Here is a 13959-nt window from a genome sequence, read left to right on the forward strand (position 1 = left end):
AAAGAAAGAAAGAAAGAAAGAAAGAAAGAAAGAAAGAAAGAAAGAAAGAAAGAAAGAAAGAAAGAAAGAAAGAAAGAAAGAAAGAAAGAAAGAAAAGTGCAGTTGTTCTGGGGTGTCAGCTGATGTGAGGTAAGTCACAGAAGCCTTAAATGTGAAATATGCTTTAATAAGGGTTTTGGTGCGGGTTTTTTGGGCAACGTTGTGCAGTTTTTTAGTGTTTATTATCTCTAATGTATTTCCAGGCATTTGCAATGACTAACCAAATTCTGGTGGAAAAGTCAGTTGTTGGCTGGAAAGAGATAGAGTACGAAGTTGTGAGAGATGCTGCTGATAACTGTATTGCTGTCTGCAGCATGGAAAACATTGATGCTATGGGAGTCCACACAGGTAAGGCACAAAGTGGCTCAATGACTTTTTTTATACTGTGCCTTTCTGCCTGCTGTGAACTTTGTGGTTCATGAAGTGGGCTGTAGAAATGTTGTTCAGGACCTGAATACAGCCAGATAGGATGTGAAACAGACTWAACCTACATCTGTGATTGTGTTTTCCATAAGATGTCCTAGACTGTCCAGTTCTGGGCTTCTATTTATGGTTTTCATCAGCTGTGCATCCACAAATTGTAACCTCTGGGATAATGTTATTACTAGTAGTGGGWTAGCAAAGGCCACAATTTTCTGCTGCTGAGCTGCATCTCATTTTCCTTCTCTTCTACCTTGTGACAAACAGGAGATTCTGTTGTGGTGGCTCCATGCCAGACACTCACTAATGAGGAGTTTCAGATGCTGAGGGATCGTGCCATCAAAGTTGTCCGACATTTGGGCATTGTAGGAGAGTGTAATATCCAGTTTGCTCTGCATCCAACTTCCCTGGAATACTACATCATTGAAGTTAATGCCAGACTCTCAAGGAGTTCAGCTTTGGCCTCCAAGGCAACAGGGTAAGATTATTTACAAAAACCCAAAATGCTACAGAACAAAGGAATAAACAAAAAAAATGAGGGGAGCAGAACAGGAAGAGGAGGGATTTGGATTAATGTATTATTTAAATAAGTAGGTTACAGCATCTGCTCTGCATGAAGTTAAAACATGGAGTTGTAKGCCACATTTTCATAAAGACTGAAGGTGGCTGTTAGAATTCTGGAGCAGTCAGGTAGGTCAGTGAGGTGCAGATTTCTGCATGGGAAGCTCTTAAGAACATCCCTTGTCAACATCTGTTGGGACTGACCATTGGAGAGCTGGTCCTGCTGGAAGATGGAGGAAGGGGCTAGTGAGCCCTCCCAGTCATTCCAGCTGGCTGATACTGTCCCTACAAATARAAAAACTCCCAGGAGGCAGGTGTGGGGGAGCCTAATCCTCACAAAGCATATCCACTGAATCCATATGTTGGCTGCAAATCATCTCTGGGACTCAGAGGGCACAGTTATTAATGAGCTGTCTGTCAGATTGATGCAAATGGCATTGCTAGCTGCCTTTGTTTTGTTGGCTAATCATAAACTCATCAAGATAAGGATGGCCAAAGCAGGCTGTTTAAAAATTGGCTTCTTAATTGCACTTTGCAGATGCTGTTGAGAGGCACAAATTAATCTTTAATTTACAGTTCTTGTCTAAGAGCCATAGCAGGCTGGAGATAAGCCACGATGCTGGGCAGTGGRCGTTTGATTGTTTTCTTTGTGGATGGCAGACTTGCAGCTAAACATGCCTGTTAGTGTGGGCTCACTGTGGGTGTGACAGCTACTGAAAGGGGTCGCTTTGTGGATTAAAATCCAAGTCCCAGGTCTAGGGATGTGGCTCTGCAACGTGTTGATGCAGGAGGCTGGATGGATCCTGCTGTGCTTGAGCTCAGGAGCTGAGGGACAATCACCACACATCTGTGAAATTGGATCCACTCCTGGGATCTGCAAAAGCAAAATCCTTTCCATTGCACTGCTCCTGACTTGTCCTCTATGGCAGGTATCCATTAGCGTTCATTGCTGCCAAAATCGCCTTGGGAATTCCCTTGCCAGAGATCAAGAACGTGGTRACAGGAAAAACCTCTGCTTGCTTTGAGCCCAGCCTTGATTACATTGTGACCAAGATACCCCGCTGGGATCTGGATCGTTTTCAGCACACTTCCAACAGGATTGGGACCTCCATGAAGAGTGTGGGAGAGGTGAGTGCAAGACCCTCACCTTCCATTCCACCAGTTGGGAAAGCCATTTCTCTTTACTGGAGACCATCAGAATGTCTATCTTCAAGGACCTAATGAGTTTGAGGACATATATTAAGTTCAAATGCCTTTTATCCAATACTATAATTAATGGAAATGAGTTAGGGTTGTGTAATGTTGGATATCACAGCGTGGAATCATAAATGGTTTGACTACTAAAGGAACAGATCACCTGGGATTGGCTTCATTCTGATCACTTACTCCAGAGCTCTCAGTTATTTTTTTAGTTTGAAGTTCTGTAGTGGTAGTTAATTACAGTATAATTTCACCAATAGTATTCTGTTAAGATTCTCAGTGGTGCCCAGGAGCCGCAGCTTTCAGTTGTTCCCAAGTTATTTTTCCCCTGTTTAAAACCATATGCCAGATCTCAGTCTACTTCTTCTCTTSAAATCCAAGCACAACCTGCCATCTTGCTCTTGAGTTGTCACTTCTCTTAAATTAAGTCTTACATCGGATTTTAAGGTGTCTGGATGGTTAACAGTGTTTTCAGACCACATCTTAAGAGTAGGGGAAACTGAAGCAAAATTTATAAATTAGCCATTTAATTAATTAATTCATATCAGCTTCCAAAGCAAAAGAATTATGTATTTTTTCAGTTGCCTTTTCAAACAGCTATTTTATTAAATTATTTTGTCATGCAAGACCTTCCTGATATCATTGTGGACATTAACATTCATCAGAACTGGGAAGATTAATAAGAATTTGATTTTCCATTGGCAGTTTTGGCTTTTAATGGTAATGAGTCRGAGTTTTTGTTTTCAGTGGGATGATGCTTCCTGATATTAACCCTCTCTGCTTAGGGCTTTGGGACTGTTCTGTAGAACTGGAGTTCCTAAACACAGTTACTTTTATAAAGGAGATACTTTATAAAGGCAGGATGATGGGTAAAGCAGGGCAACGATATTGGGAGTGTCAGTGTTCTAACCGTGCAGGTGAACTGAAGCAGGCATGGAGMATCTCAAGAGATTCAGTTTTCAGCTGGTGGAGGTACGGACAGGAAGATCAAACTGCAGGACCTGTGGGTAGAAGACAGAGTCTTTGGAGCAGAGCTTTTTGCCCCTATGTTTCTATTAATCTGGCACAGTCATCTCCCCAGCCTGACTTGAAGCCAGATMACAACACCTACCACATTTTTATTAATTGAACACTCTGGCCCAGTCTGGCTTTTCCTGAGCTCTCTTGTGCTGGACAGTAAGCCTGGAGCTGTGAGAAAAGACAAAAKGATGCTATTTTTTCTTTTGACATTTTTCAGCATTGCGTTGATAAGATTTTTATGCTGTTAGGGTTCCACTTAACTGGGAAATAAAAATGTAAACATTTGAGAAAGAGCTCTGTTACCTTGCAGATTTCCAGAGAGAAAGGCTTGTTTCCTTATTAGATATGATGTCAAGACTGAAGGAGGGAAACCCCAGTGTTGCTACACCAAGGAGSAGTTATCGTTAAAGAGAACCCTCACAGGGGAGAATTACTGTTAAATGTAATTTAAAGGAAGAGGAGCAGATTTCTCCTGAACCTTRAAATTCCCATTGAGAGTTTCTATCTCTAACAGGTTGTTAAACAGAAATATTCTTCTATATTATTATTCCCATGCTGCTGCATAGTGCTTCCCTCTACCAGAGTGCTTCAAAGCAGTTTACAGAGAAGAGCAGCATCTCCTTGCACGTTATAGACGAGGCAATGGAAACCAAAATAAGCCACTTTTGGCCCAGAATTTCCCATTGATGCCATGGCAAAGTCAGTTCTAGAAGTGAGGCTCCCAAGGCTGAGTCAGTTCACTGTAGTTCAAGTGCTCTCCCTTACAGGTCATGGCTATCGGACGCACGTTTGAAGAGAGCTTCCAAAAGGCCCTGAGGATGTGCCACCCCTCAGTAGATGGCTTCACTTCACATCTGCCTACAAATAAAGCCTGGCCAGCCGTTGTAGATCTCCAGAAAGAGCTGTGTGAGCCATCCAGCACTCGGATATATGCAATAGCCAAGGTAACAAAAGAGCTTCACCTTTTCCCCTTGAGCCCCTCTGCAGCTACCTGATTGGATCAACTGAAACAAAGGATAATGAAGAAGGGCAAGATGCAGTGAGAGTACTGTCTACTTGAAATGTTTGCATTAGTATGACCTTGAAATTAAAAGAGCTACACAACTCTATGTTAAATTTCACAGACAAGTAATCCTGTGTTCTTCAAAAGAGGYGTAGCTTCCTGTAACTTTCTTWTAACCTCTCTCCTGTCACACTGGTSAAATCACTTCAGCCTTGGAGTGTAATGGGGAGTGTTATTGCAAGGGGACTAGGATGCAAATTTATTTCTTCCWTCATCTCCTCAGCGTTTACCTGTGTATATCATGTGTGAATGTGGGGTTAGTTACTTTAAAAGGTAGATGCAATTTCACACTTTGGTTTTGCTGCAGGTGGCATGTTGAATCTGTCCATGCCCAGTATGAAGAAGGGGGCACAGCTGTCTTTTACAGCTCCTGTTTGCTTGTTGGCCTGATTTTTTTTAAGACTGCAAATCTTCCTGGCAGGTGATAGCCAATTACTCTTTTTGTGCCCCTGGCTTTGTGTGGTGGAGCCTTGTAGCCCTTTGTGCTCCTGTGTAGAAACATCACCCCATGAGTGAGGAGCTGAGCCTGTGCTGTTAGTTAAAAGGTTTTCTCATAGCTCTTCCTGGTATAAATGGCCTGAACCAAAAATCAGAAGGTGTTCTATAAATGTGTGGCTTGTCCAGGTGTTCTGTCTTGCTTTTCAAGCTGGGAAAGTGCATGTCTTCATYGTTCAGCAGCTGTGTTTGGTCTTTATTACAGGCTCTTTCTTGTGACTAAGAGAAAAATATTGCTTCTTTTCTCTCTGTGTGGCTGAGAGAGCTTTTAGATTAATGTTAGACCTATGTTAACACAGGGAATCTGGGGAGATGAAGATGGGTTTGGGTTCCTTGGAACACAGGGTGTTCCCAACTGCTGTTATTTTCACAGGGAGCTGTTTGAAAAAGCAAGATCCAGCTCTTAATCCCTCCTTATAAAGAGCTGCCTCTGCCTTTGCCTCTGCCCAACACAGTGCCCAATTCATCCCCATTAATAAATGAGGGAAACAGTGCAGTAAGTAAGAGGTGCTTCTGGCAAGTGGGGCTGTCTGCATGGAAATCCCTTCCCAGTTTGTTGACGTTTAAAAGCCAGCAGTAAATCCCCATTAGTCATTTGAAACAGGATGGAACTTTGTAATATTTTAAATGTCTCCTTCCCCCTCCAATCCCACTAGTCAGTGCTCCAAGGCTTTTTACTTTTTCTCTCTCCTTTTCCCGTTGGATGATGACAATGGTAACTGTTCAGATGCAAGGAAAGGTAGTTCAGCTGCCATAGAGCACTATTGCTGTTGTAGTGGGGCTCCTTGTTGTCATGTAAAAGGCAGAGGAGAGAGGCTGACAAAGATGAGACTTGTTCTCATCTCAAAGATGAGTCTCCAGATTTATGTGACAGAGATGAAGGTGGTTGATTTTCTTTGGTTCTTTTTCTCTTATGAATGGTGGAAGGCATATGCTTTTTTCAGTCTCATTTGAAGATCTCTGGGACTTTTAAATAAATTGTCCTAAGCAGCTGAAGAGTGTGTGGTCATGTTACCCGAGTGTGTACATGTGGCTCAGGGACCATTGACTGAAAACTGGAGATCCTCAAGATGTGCAAGTCTGCATATGTTTTGTAAAAAGAGATGGACAGAAAATAACCTGCTCACATCCCACTAATATGAGCTCACCCTCCAAGCACTAAGGAATCAGGATGAGAAGGAGACCCCTACCAGTTGCCACATATCAATAGCATGCCCAGAAATGTCTGAGACCCCATACCAATAGCATGCCCAGAAATGTCTGAGAAGCCCAGCTTTGTCATTGTCACTGCTCAGGGACTGCTATGAGGGCCCCAGGCTTCTCCCTGCCAGCACTGAGGACAGCAGTGGCTGTTGGGTGTCGAGCATGAGCCAAAGACTCTATGTGTGACTGGATACTCTAAACATGAAGAGCAAAATGTGCATTAGAGGTTTTCACAGCTGTTTGTGAACATGCAGGATATTCCAGTGAGCAGTTGTTACCTGTCAGAACGGAGGATAATCACAAGAGGGAGACCTAGGCAAGCTGCTTGGCAATTCTTTAGGAAAGGCAGAAGGTGGTGTCAGTATTTTGCAGAGAGCTGCCACCCATCCCTTGTCCACGTCAGTGGTGTCTCCCTGAAGTGACCCATTTCTCTGATCTCCCTATCGCTGAAGAACCGTGGTGATGGTACCAACACTGTGCCCAAGATTGGTAACACTGGGGAATAATGCTGGGGTGCAGTGAGCCAAGATCATTCCTAGATTAATGCTGGAGTTTTCTGCAGTCTCATTGTTCTGGCTTTGTTCCAGTATTGCTGTCCCAAAAGAAAACAATTAAGCATGGTGAGAAATTAATGAGACTGATTACTTTATCTCAGCAAAGATATCATGCTGGCATTATCATTATGGTTGATTATAGTTGCTTTGCCAGGAGAGTTGTAGCAGTACACTACTGGTGAGACCCAAGAAATTGCATTGATGGAAAATACATCATACTGGGGGCTCTCTGAGGTGTTGAGCTTTTTTTAGTATTATAATGTTTTGTAATCCATTGTCTTATGAATAATACCTCTGTGGGCTTCCCTTTTACCCATGCCTGCAAACAATTGATTTAAAAAACCCGTCAATTTCCCCAGCAAGAGAATGCAGAGACATTTGAGTGGTCTTGACATTACCTTGAGATAGGGTGAGAGAAGCTAGAGCCATGCTGCAGCTGCAAGCATTACCCAGGACCTGACTTTCCCTTGCTTCAGAGGTAATGTAAAGCCACATGCTTTGATTTAGCCCTGTATTTCAAGACTACATCAAAGATATATCAAGATTTATGCTCATGGCAAGAAGTTCCTTCACAGTTGAGAACCTGGACTCTCCTGTTTAACATTTGCACCTAGGAGGTTGTCAGTGGGCCTGAGATTTAGGCAACTTGAGTGGTAAGAGGTGCTCATGAAGGATTGGTCACTGCAGCCTGAATGTGCCTCCCTGTAGTTGGCTAAGAACATCTTTGGTAGCCACCCAGCCTAGTTGCCATTAGCTTGTCTGGTTGCTGGCTCTGTAAAAAGCAAATTATCTCTCTCACTGAAACAGAAGCCAGCGTTTGGAACCAGAGCACAGGGAGAAGTGGCTGGTACATCCCTGCACTCTCAGTCACTGTTGCTGCAGGAGATGGGGTCGGGGGTAGATGAACCTTTGATTTGTACAGCTTGATGTACAAAATGTGTTTTCTTTATGATATATACTTTCTGCTACCTATTTAAAGACTAAATCTCTATTTATATAGCATGTGTCAAAGGGGCTGTTTTGTGCTGTCCTGTTTTTGGCAGGCCTTGGATAACGAAGTCCCYGTGGATCTCATTCACAAACTCACAGCCATTGACAAATGGTTCCTGTATAAGATGCACAGRATTAAGAACATGGAGAAGATGCTAAAGGAAGTGAACAGGTAAAAAAGCCTTGTCCTAGGACACAACAGTTCCTCTGTGAATCCTGCTCGGAAATCTATGGTAAGCACAGATAATGCTGAGAAGTTTATTCAAGTGCATGGACTCAACAGTTCTCTATGAAAACCCAGTTCACTGTCTCAGTCAGCAGAAATTTTTGAGCACACACTTTTTGGTAGAATAACTCCTTTGAGTACTTTGGCATCTTGGCTGTTTTCAGGGATTATGCAAGCTATGGTTTATTTTGGAAAATCCTCACTATCTCTGAGGCTAAGACTGGAAATTTGGATGGCCTGCGATGAGTAACTCTTGTACCTAGGACAGAGTTACTTTTCAAACCTGGCATAGGACTTGTCCTGACTTATTGCACCTGAGGGTCACATACACTGCATTTCATTTCCAGCCTGGCTTATTGATTTTTAAGCTTTTCTGCTTTGCTGTCGTCATGCAGTATGTGTCACTTTTGTACCACATTTTCAAACATCTATAGTTCCAGACATATTTAAATATAAATTTTCTTCCTTCAAGAAAAATGACCATATAAAAGCAAACAGGATAGATGTCAGTAAATCAAAGCAGAGGGCTGTATTTCAGTTCAGCCTCTTGCTGACTTGAGCCTTCCCTTCATGTTTTATGAGGCTGGGAGAGACTCCTTRCTGAGTTATTGGCCGAATGTTGTTGGCTTCTCTGCCTCTGGTACCTGTTTTGCTCACACGTGTTACCACGTGATGGCACTGGGAGTGTGGCAGAGGCAGTGAGCTCTGAGCCACCCCAGTTCACCTGCATCTCCTCTGCTTTTTTACTAGCTGCACGCTTTTAATTGAGCAGCTCCTGTACTCCCTTRCCCCCAGAACCTGAATCTGGAGCTAAACAAAAACAAATGTGGCGAGAGATGTGGAAGAGACAGAGTAGCTTGATTATTTGCAGAAATCTATTGTTTGGCTGCAGAAGTTTATTTCCTCTAACATCTATGTCACATTGCATTASTATCTGGCCCCTTAAACATGTATGTGCAGCTACTGAGGAAGAAAAACATCAATATTCAGAATCAATTTGAGCTTGTCACTGCTGGAGTAGTATGCTTTGGAATGAGGCCCCCGAGTTTGGCCCCATTCCTCTGTGCTGTTATAAATGCAGCATCACTCCACATATGCTAATCTTCCTAAACTCTCCTATATCATTGAGGTTGCTTTTCCTTTTCTCTGCAGTGGATGGCAGATGATTATACTACCAATGATATAACCCCACAGAGTTTTTCATCCTTCTGGTGCCCAGGCAGCAGCCTGTTTCATAGAGCCCTCTTGCAGTATCCAGCCTTGCATATTTATCAGACACAAGCAATGCCGTGTCCCTTGGAAGTGGGTTCTTGCAATTCGAATCAGATTGTGGGTGGTATCATAGAATCACAGAATCATTTGGGTTGGAAGGGTCTTAAAGATCATCTAGTTCTAACCCTCTGCTGTGGGAAGGGACACCTTCCTGCAGACCAGGTTGCCCCGAGCCCCTTGCAAGGCAGGGGAGCAGAAGCCACAGCGTAACTTGGCAACTGCTTTTATCTTTCTTAAGTATCCAGTCATTAGGTTAAATACTTGGTCGTTATTGTCTCYTAGCAACAAAAATGGGGAAAAATTTCCCAAGAGGGAGAACAAAAGAAGAAATCCTAACCTCCAGCACCCACCTTCAAAGAGATGATTTTTTTCTAATATCTCAACTAAATCTTCACTCTGTCCACCTGAAGCCATTCTCCTGTATCCTGTCACTCCATGCTCTTATAAATAGTCTCTATCTTTCTTGTCTGCTCCCTTCATGTATTGGAAGGCTGCAATTAGGTCACCCTGAGGCCTTCTTTTCTCTAGGCTGAACATATAAATTACCATATAAGTCATGATAACATATCATTCACTTATCAGTGCAAATTTTCACTCCACTATCAGTGCAAATTTTCACTCCATTACTATTGCTCACAGCTTTGCAAGGAAACTGTGTTACCTCCCAACCAGCACTGGATGGAGGGGATGGACTGTCCAGCTGCATTACATTAAAGGCACAAAGAGATGAAAAACAAGGAAAAACCCCAATGGTATTTACTAAAAAGCCTTGAGTGCCTTGATACCCTTCTGACTTGAAATAAGAAGCCACTCTAGTGAGCCACATCAGGAAACATATCTCAGCCATAGCCGAGGGAAAGTTAATTGAGTGATGCAAATGAGACTTGGCACCCATGTGCTTTTCCTGGAGCCAGCTGTTTCTAGTGCCCAGCACAGCTGGCATGAGTTCTACCTGTGTTACAGGATAATTTGCAATTGAAAAGAATGGGAGGTTATGCCACCACTTTAAATTTTTCTGTTATTACAGTTACCAGAACTAGATGTAGTTKCCCTGTTGCTGGGCACTGTTGCTGTTTGGACGAATCCACCCCTTCCTTTTTGTCTCTGTGGCTGTTTGGGTGTTCTTTGCAGTGAGGTTTTGGATGCAGTTGGARTAACAAGAGTCTTGATTTGGGCTCTGCAGAGCTCTTGTAAAGACTGTAACAAGGAGATGGTMTCTGCCAAGAGGAAATTTAGTGATGTAGGATCTGGGTCATGTGATTTGGAATAGACAGAACTGAGAATTTTTGTCAGATTTCTGTTGAGCTTGAAGTGTTATTTGCTCTCCAATATTTGAAGAGATCAGCTTGATTCTGCTCTTGCTGGCTTTAGTGTCTCTAGCTTGTCTAAAGAGCTCTTTGAGCAAAGGCAGTGGGAATCCTGGATCTCAAAATTGTCATCCCTTAACGGTTACATGTCTGTTTTGCTACCTGCAAGATAAGCATTACTCTACCTACTCATTCTCTTTGCATGTTTCTTTATRTTGTTTCCATGAAAGTTGAGACAGAAATGCTAAAAATGACCCTTATTAGTAAATGGAAGTTATTCAGTTATGAAAAGGTGTCCAGTACATGTGGAGAAGCAGCCTGATTTCCATACCAGTGCTGAGGATTTGMAGTTCTGTGATTCAATTCCCATTAACAATGGTGTACCAGTTCTGCTGGCTTCTTCTATCATACATTGGGAATAGCAGAGGAAAAAGTATATGGAAAAAGAATGCATGGTTCCATTTACCCTTTAGGGACTCGACTTTTCTCTTTTGCATGCTGGTTTTCCTGTACAAAATAATTTACCTTTCTGCATGGACTATTAGGTGGCCTAACCTAATTTAAACTGGTTGCCCAAGGCAAATGAATCATGGTGCCAAATAATCACTGCTTTTGTTCTACCCACCCAGCTGGGGTGGGGACGGTGACAGTGAATGATATTGTTATAATGAGATACAARAAATGGAATGAAAACAAGCTGCAAATGAAAGCAATTTTGCTTTCTCTGACAGTAATCAAATGACAACCAGCTTGTGGTGGTGCATTCCCCCCCCCCTTTTCCTTTTTTTGGTGATCTCAAGCACACTCATTTTGGCACACAGCTGTATGTGCTCCTGAGGCAGAAGTGGGGGTGAGCAAGGGAGTAAGGTCTCATGCTGAGGTGTTTGTTTTTTTTTTTATTTAATCCCAGCAAAACAGTTCCAGAAGAGACACTGAGGAGAGCCAAACAGATGGGGTTCTCTGACAAGCAGATTGGTAAATGCCTGAGGCTGACTGAAATCCAGTGCCGTCAGCTGAGAAGGAAGAAGAATATCGTGCCCTGGGTGAAACAGGTACGTGAAAAACAATTAGAAATCAATGGAATGCCATGAATATTCCCAGAGAGAGACTCAGAATATTCTTCTTTATATTCTTTGTGGCTGAGGCGGAAACACAGCTATGTGGCTTCAGGAAAAGGCTGAAAATGTTGGCCTACCACAGTAGGACCATGAAGAGCATATCTCCTCTCTTGGTAGTGACTTTTTACTTTTATTTGAAGTGTGCTATTSTTATGGGTTMATTTGCTATTCATTGTGATAGCATRACCCTAATGAGCTCATMTGGTATCCATGGTCGTGTCACTAGGTGCTCTGTTGTTTCATTTAAGGTATATTGATATCAAAGTGCCACCAGTTTAATATGGTTTTCTGTCTTTAAAGAGAGGGAAAAAACCCAACCCAAACTGCTGAATGTTTTTGAAATGTTTAGTCTGTATCCTCAAGCCCATTTCCAGGTGCTAAGTCTTCTGTTTCCCAGCTGCTGTTTTTCTTCTATGGCTCACCTGGTCACAGAAACAGGCCTGATCATGCACTGTGTTCTTTCAGCTGCAAATGGCACTTTCAGCTGCAAATGGCACATTGATTTGTGTGCCATGCCACAATTAATAAAGTCATTCTACTTGTGCTTGCGTGTGTGCCTTCAAAGCATACATTTCTTCTTGAGCCATGAAATACACGTCCCAGTATTAAAAACAATAATGAGCAGTAGGCTCTTACAAGGCACTAATGATGTAAAGTCTCATTCTCCATCATTCACAAGGATTTGGAGAGCCAGTGGAGATTCCTGAAAGTGCTTGATGTTTGGACAGATTTTTTTATGCTATAGCACATAAAAATACATGTCAGGACTGCTTTCATAKTGTTCCCTGTTCAGTATTCTCTGAAGAAGTGTTTCAGGTGTTMATTCAGGAAACTTCAGCAGTTGCTCGTGACCTAGATGGAATAGTTAGCGTGTATAACATGCCATGAGTACTTGACACAAATAGTTTGTGAACAGCCTAGAGGGCAAATTATTCTTCTGGGCTCTCTCATGACTAATTATATAGGAAATTGTTGAAAATTACCTATAAAGGGTAGATAAAAAATCACTCTTGCTTTGAGTATAATTTAATTATCAAAACATGAGTTATGTTGTWATATAAAGACATAGTAAACGTTCTGCTACTCCGCAATATTTCTAAGTGATATTGTGTGTGTGTTTGCATTCASTGTGAGAGTAAGATGGGGTCAAGAGTAGAGTCTGATGATTCCAGATGGTTCTAGTAAAAGAGGACAGAACACCTGGAGAAATTTGTGTAAATCCGCCAAACAAACTAGAGAATGACAACCTTGGCAAGTAGGGGAAARTTCCTGGGCTGTGTAGGTGTTTCACCAAAAACTGCAGCTTAGAAAGAGATTGTAGAATGTTGTATTGACTGAAATGTGGGGTCASGGGGAAGGCCTGGCAAATGCTGTGTTGCCAACACAGGACAGTTCAGATCACCTACATATCACCTTATGAGAAAAGACATGATAGGAAAAGGAATGAAAGGGAAAGAGGGAAAGGAAAAGAAGGAAAAGAAAATAACATCAGCATGTAAGAAAGATCCTGCACTGGCCAAGTCACAATCCCTCCTTTCTCCCTCTACAGATTGACACCCTGGCAGCAGAATACCCAGCSGTCACTAATTACCTCTATGTCACATACAATGGGCAGGTAGGTACCTCAGAAACAACAATCTCATTGCTGTCTGGTTTGATCTCTTTTCCCTATGCCATGTTATTTCTGGAAATCTTCCAGGTGCCTTGGTTTCTGTAGCAATTGKTTTGGATTTTGTTACACACAATCCTTTTACAGCAGGCCTGGAACTTGTTCTCGCTCCAATCCTGATCCAGTGCACTTACTGTTGATGCCCCTGTGTTGTTAAGAGCCTGTCATATATCACCTGTACATGCACAGATAAATATTGGGAATGCAGAAATAATATTTCCCTTTTCTCATACTTACATTATTTTTATATGAAACTTCACTGCTTAAACAGCCAAATTAAAGCTGCTTTGTCTCCTTTGTCTTGGTGCAGCACCACTAATTCCAGGAGAGCTGCAATTGATATATGCTGCCGTAAGCAAGATCAGAGTGCAGCCCTGAAGGATCAGATTGTGGGATTTGGCCTGAACACCAGAAACTGTTTATTCTGAAAAGCATGGAGTTAGGTGCTGTGGAGTACATATCCTAATGACTTTTTTCTCCCTCTTCCCAGGAACATGATGTAAAATTTGATGATTGTGGGGTGATGGTATTGGGCTGTGGACCATATCACATAGGTAAACCTTTCCTACAACTCCTCTGTTCCTCTTGCACACTCAAGCCTTCTTTGGATATTCTTGTGCTCCATTTGTTCCTCTTCTCATATGGTGAAAAAACCCTCCACAGTACAGTGCACAGGACATCAATTCCTAGCACAAGGTTTGCATTTTATACTTGCTCGGAGATTTCATTTCACGCCCTGGAAAAAAACAGGAGAATTTTATTATTTTTCACTTGGTACATAATGTGATTTCCACAAAGTTTTACAGATTTTTTTTATCTTAC

At 42.3% G+C, this 13959-nt stretch overlaps 1 protein-coding gene across 1 annotated transcript in view; it reads left to right on the forward strand.

The window, feature by feature from the left end:
• The window catches only part of CPS1 (carbamoyl-phosphate synthase 1), a 75875-nt gene that overhangs the window by 30472 nt on the left and 31444 nt on the right, over positions 1-13959 (forward strand). Inside the window, exons 17-24 of the mRNA XM_057389812.1 lie at positions 243-387; positions 727-937; positions 1950-2148; positions 4008-4184; positions 7599-7717; positions 11261-11402; positions 13018-13083; positions 13628-13691. Of these exons, the coding sequence (XP_057245795.1) occupies positions 243-387; positions 727-937; positions 1950-2148; positions 4008-4184; positions 7599-7717; positions 11261-11402; positions 13018-13083; positions 13628-13691 (1123 nt within the window). The remainder of the gene's footprint in view (positions 1-242; positions 388-726; positions 938-1949; positions 2149-4007; positions 4185-7598; positions 7718-11260; positions 11403-13017; positions 13084-13627; positions 13692-13959) is intronic.

Source organism: Malurus melanocephalus, unplaced genomic scaffold (assembly GCF_030028575.1).
Source record: "Malurus melanocephalus ecotype Western Australia unplaced genomic scaffold, MMel_1.1 scaffold_20, whole genome shotgun sequence".
NCBI classification, from domain to species: domain Eukaryota; kingdom Metazoa; phylum Chordata; class Aves; order Passeriformes; family Maluridae; genus Malurus; species Malurus melanocephalus.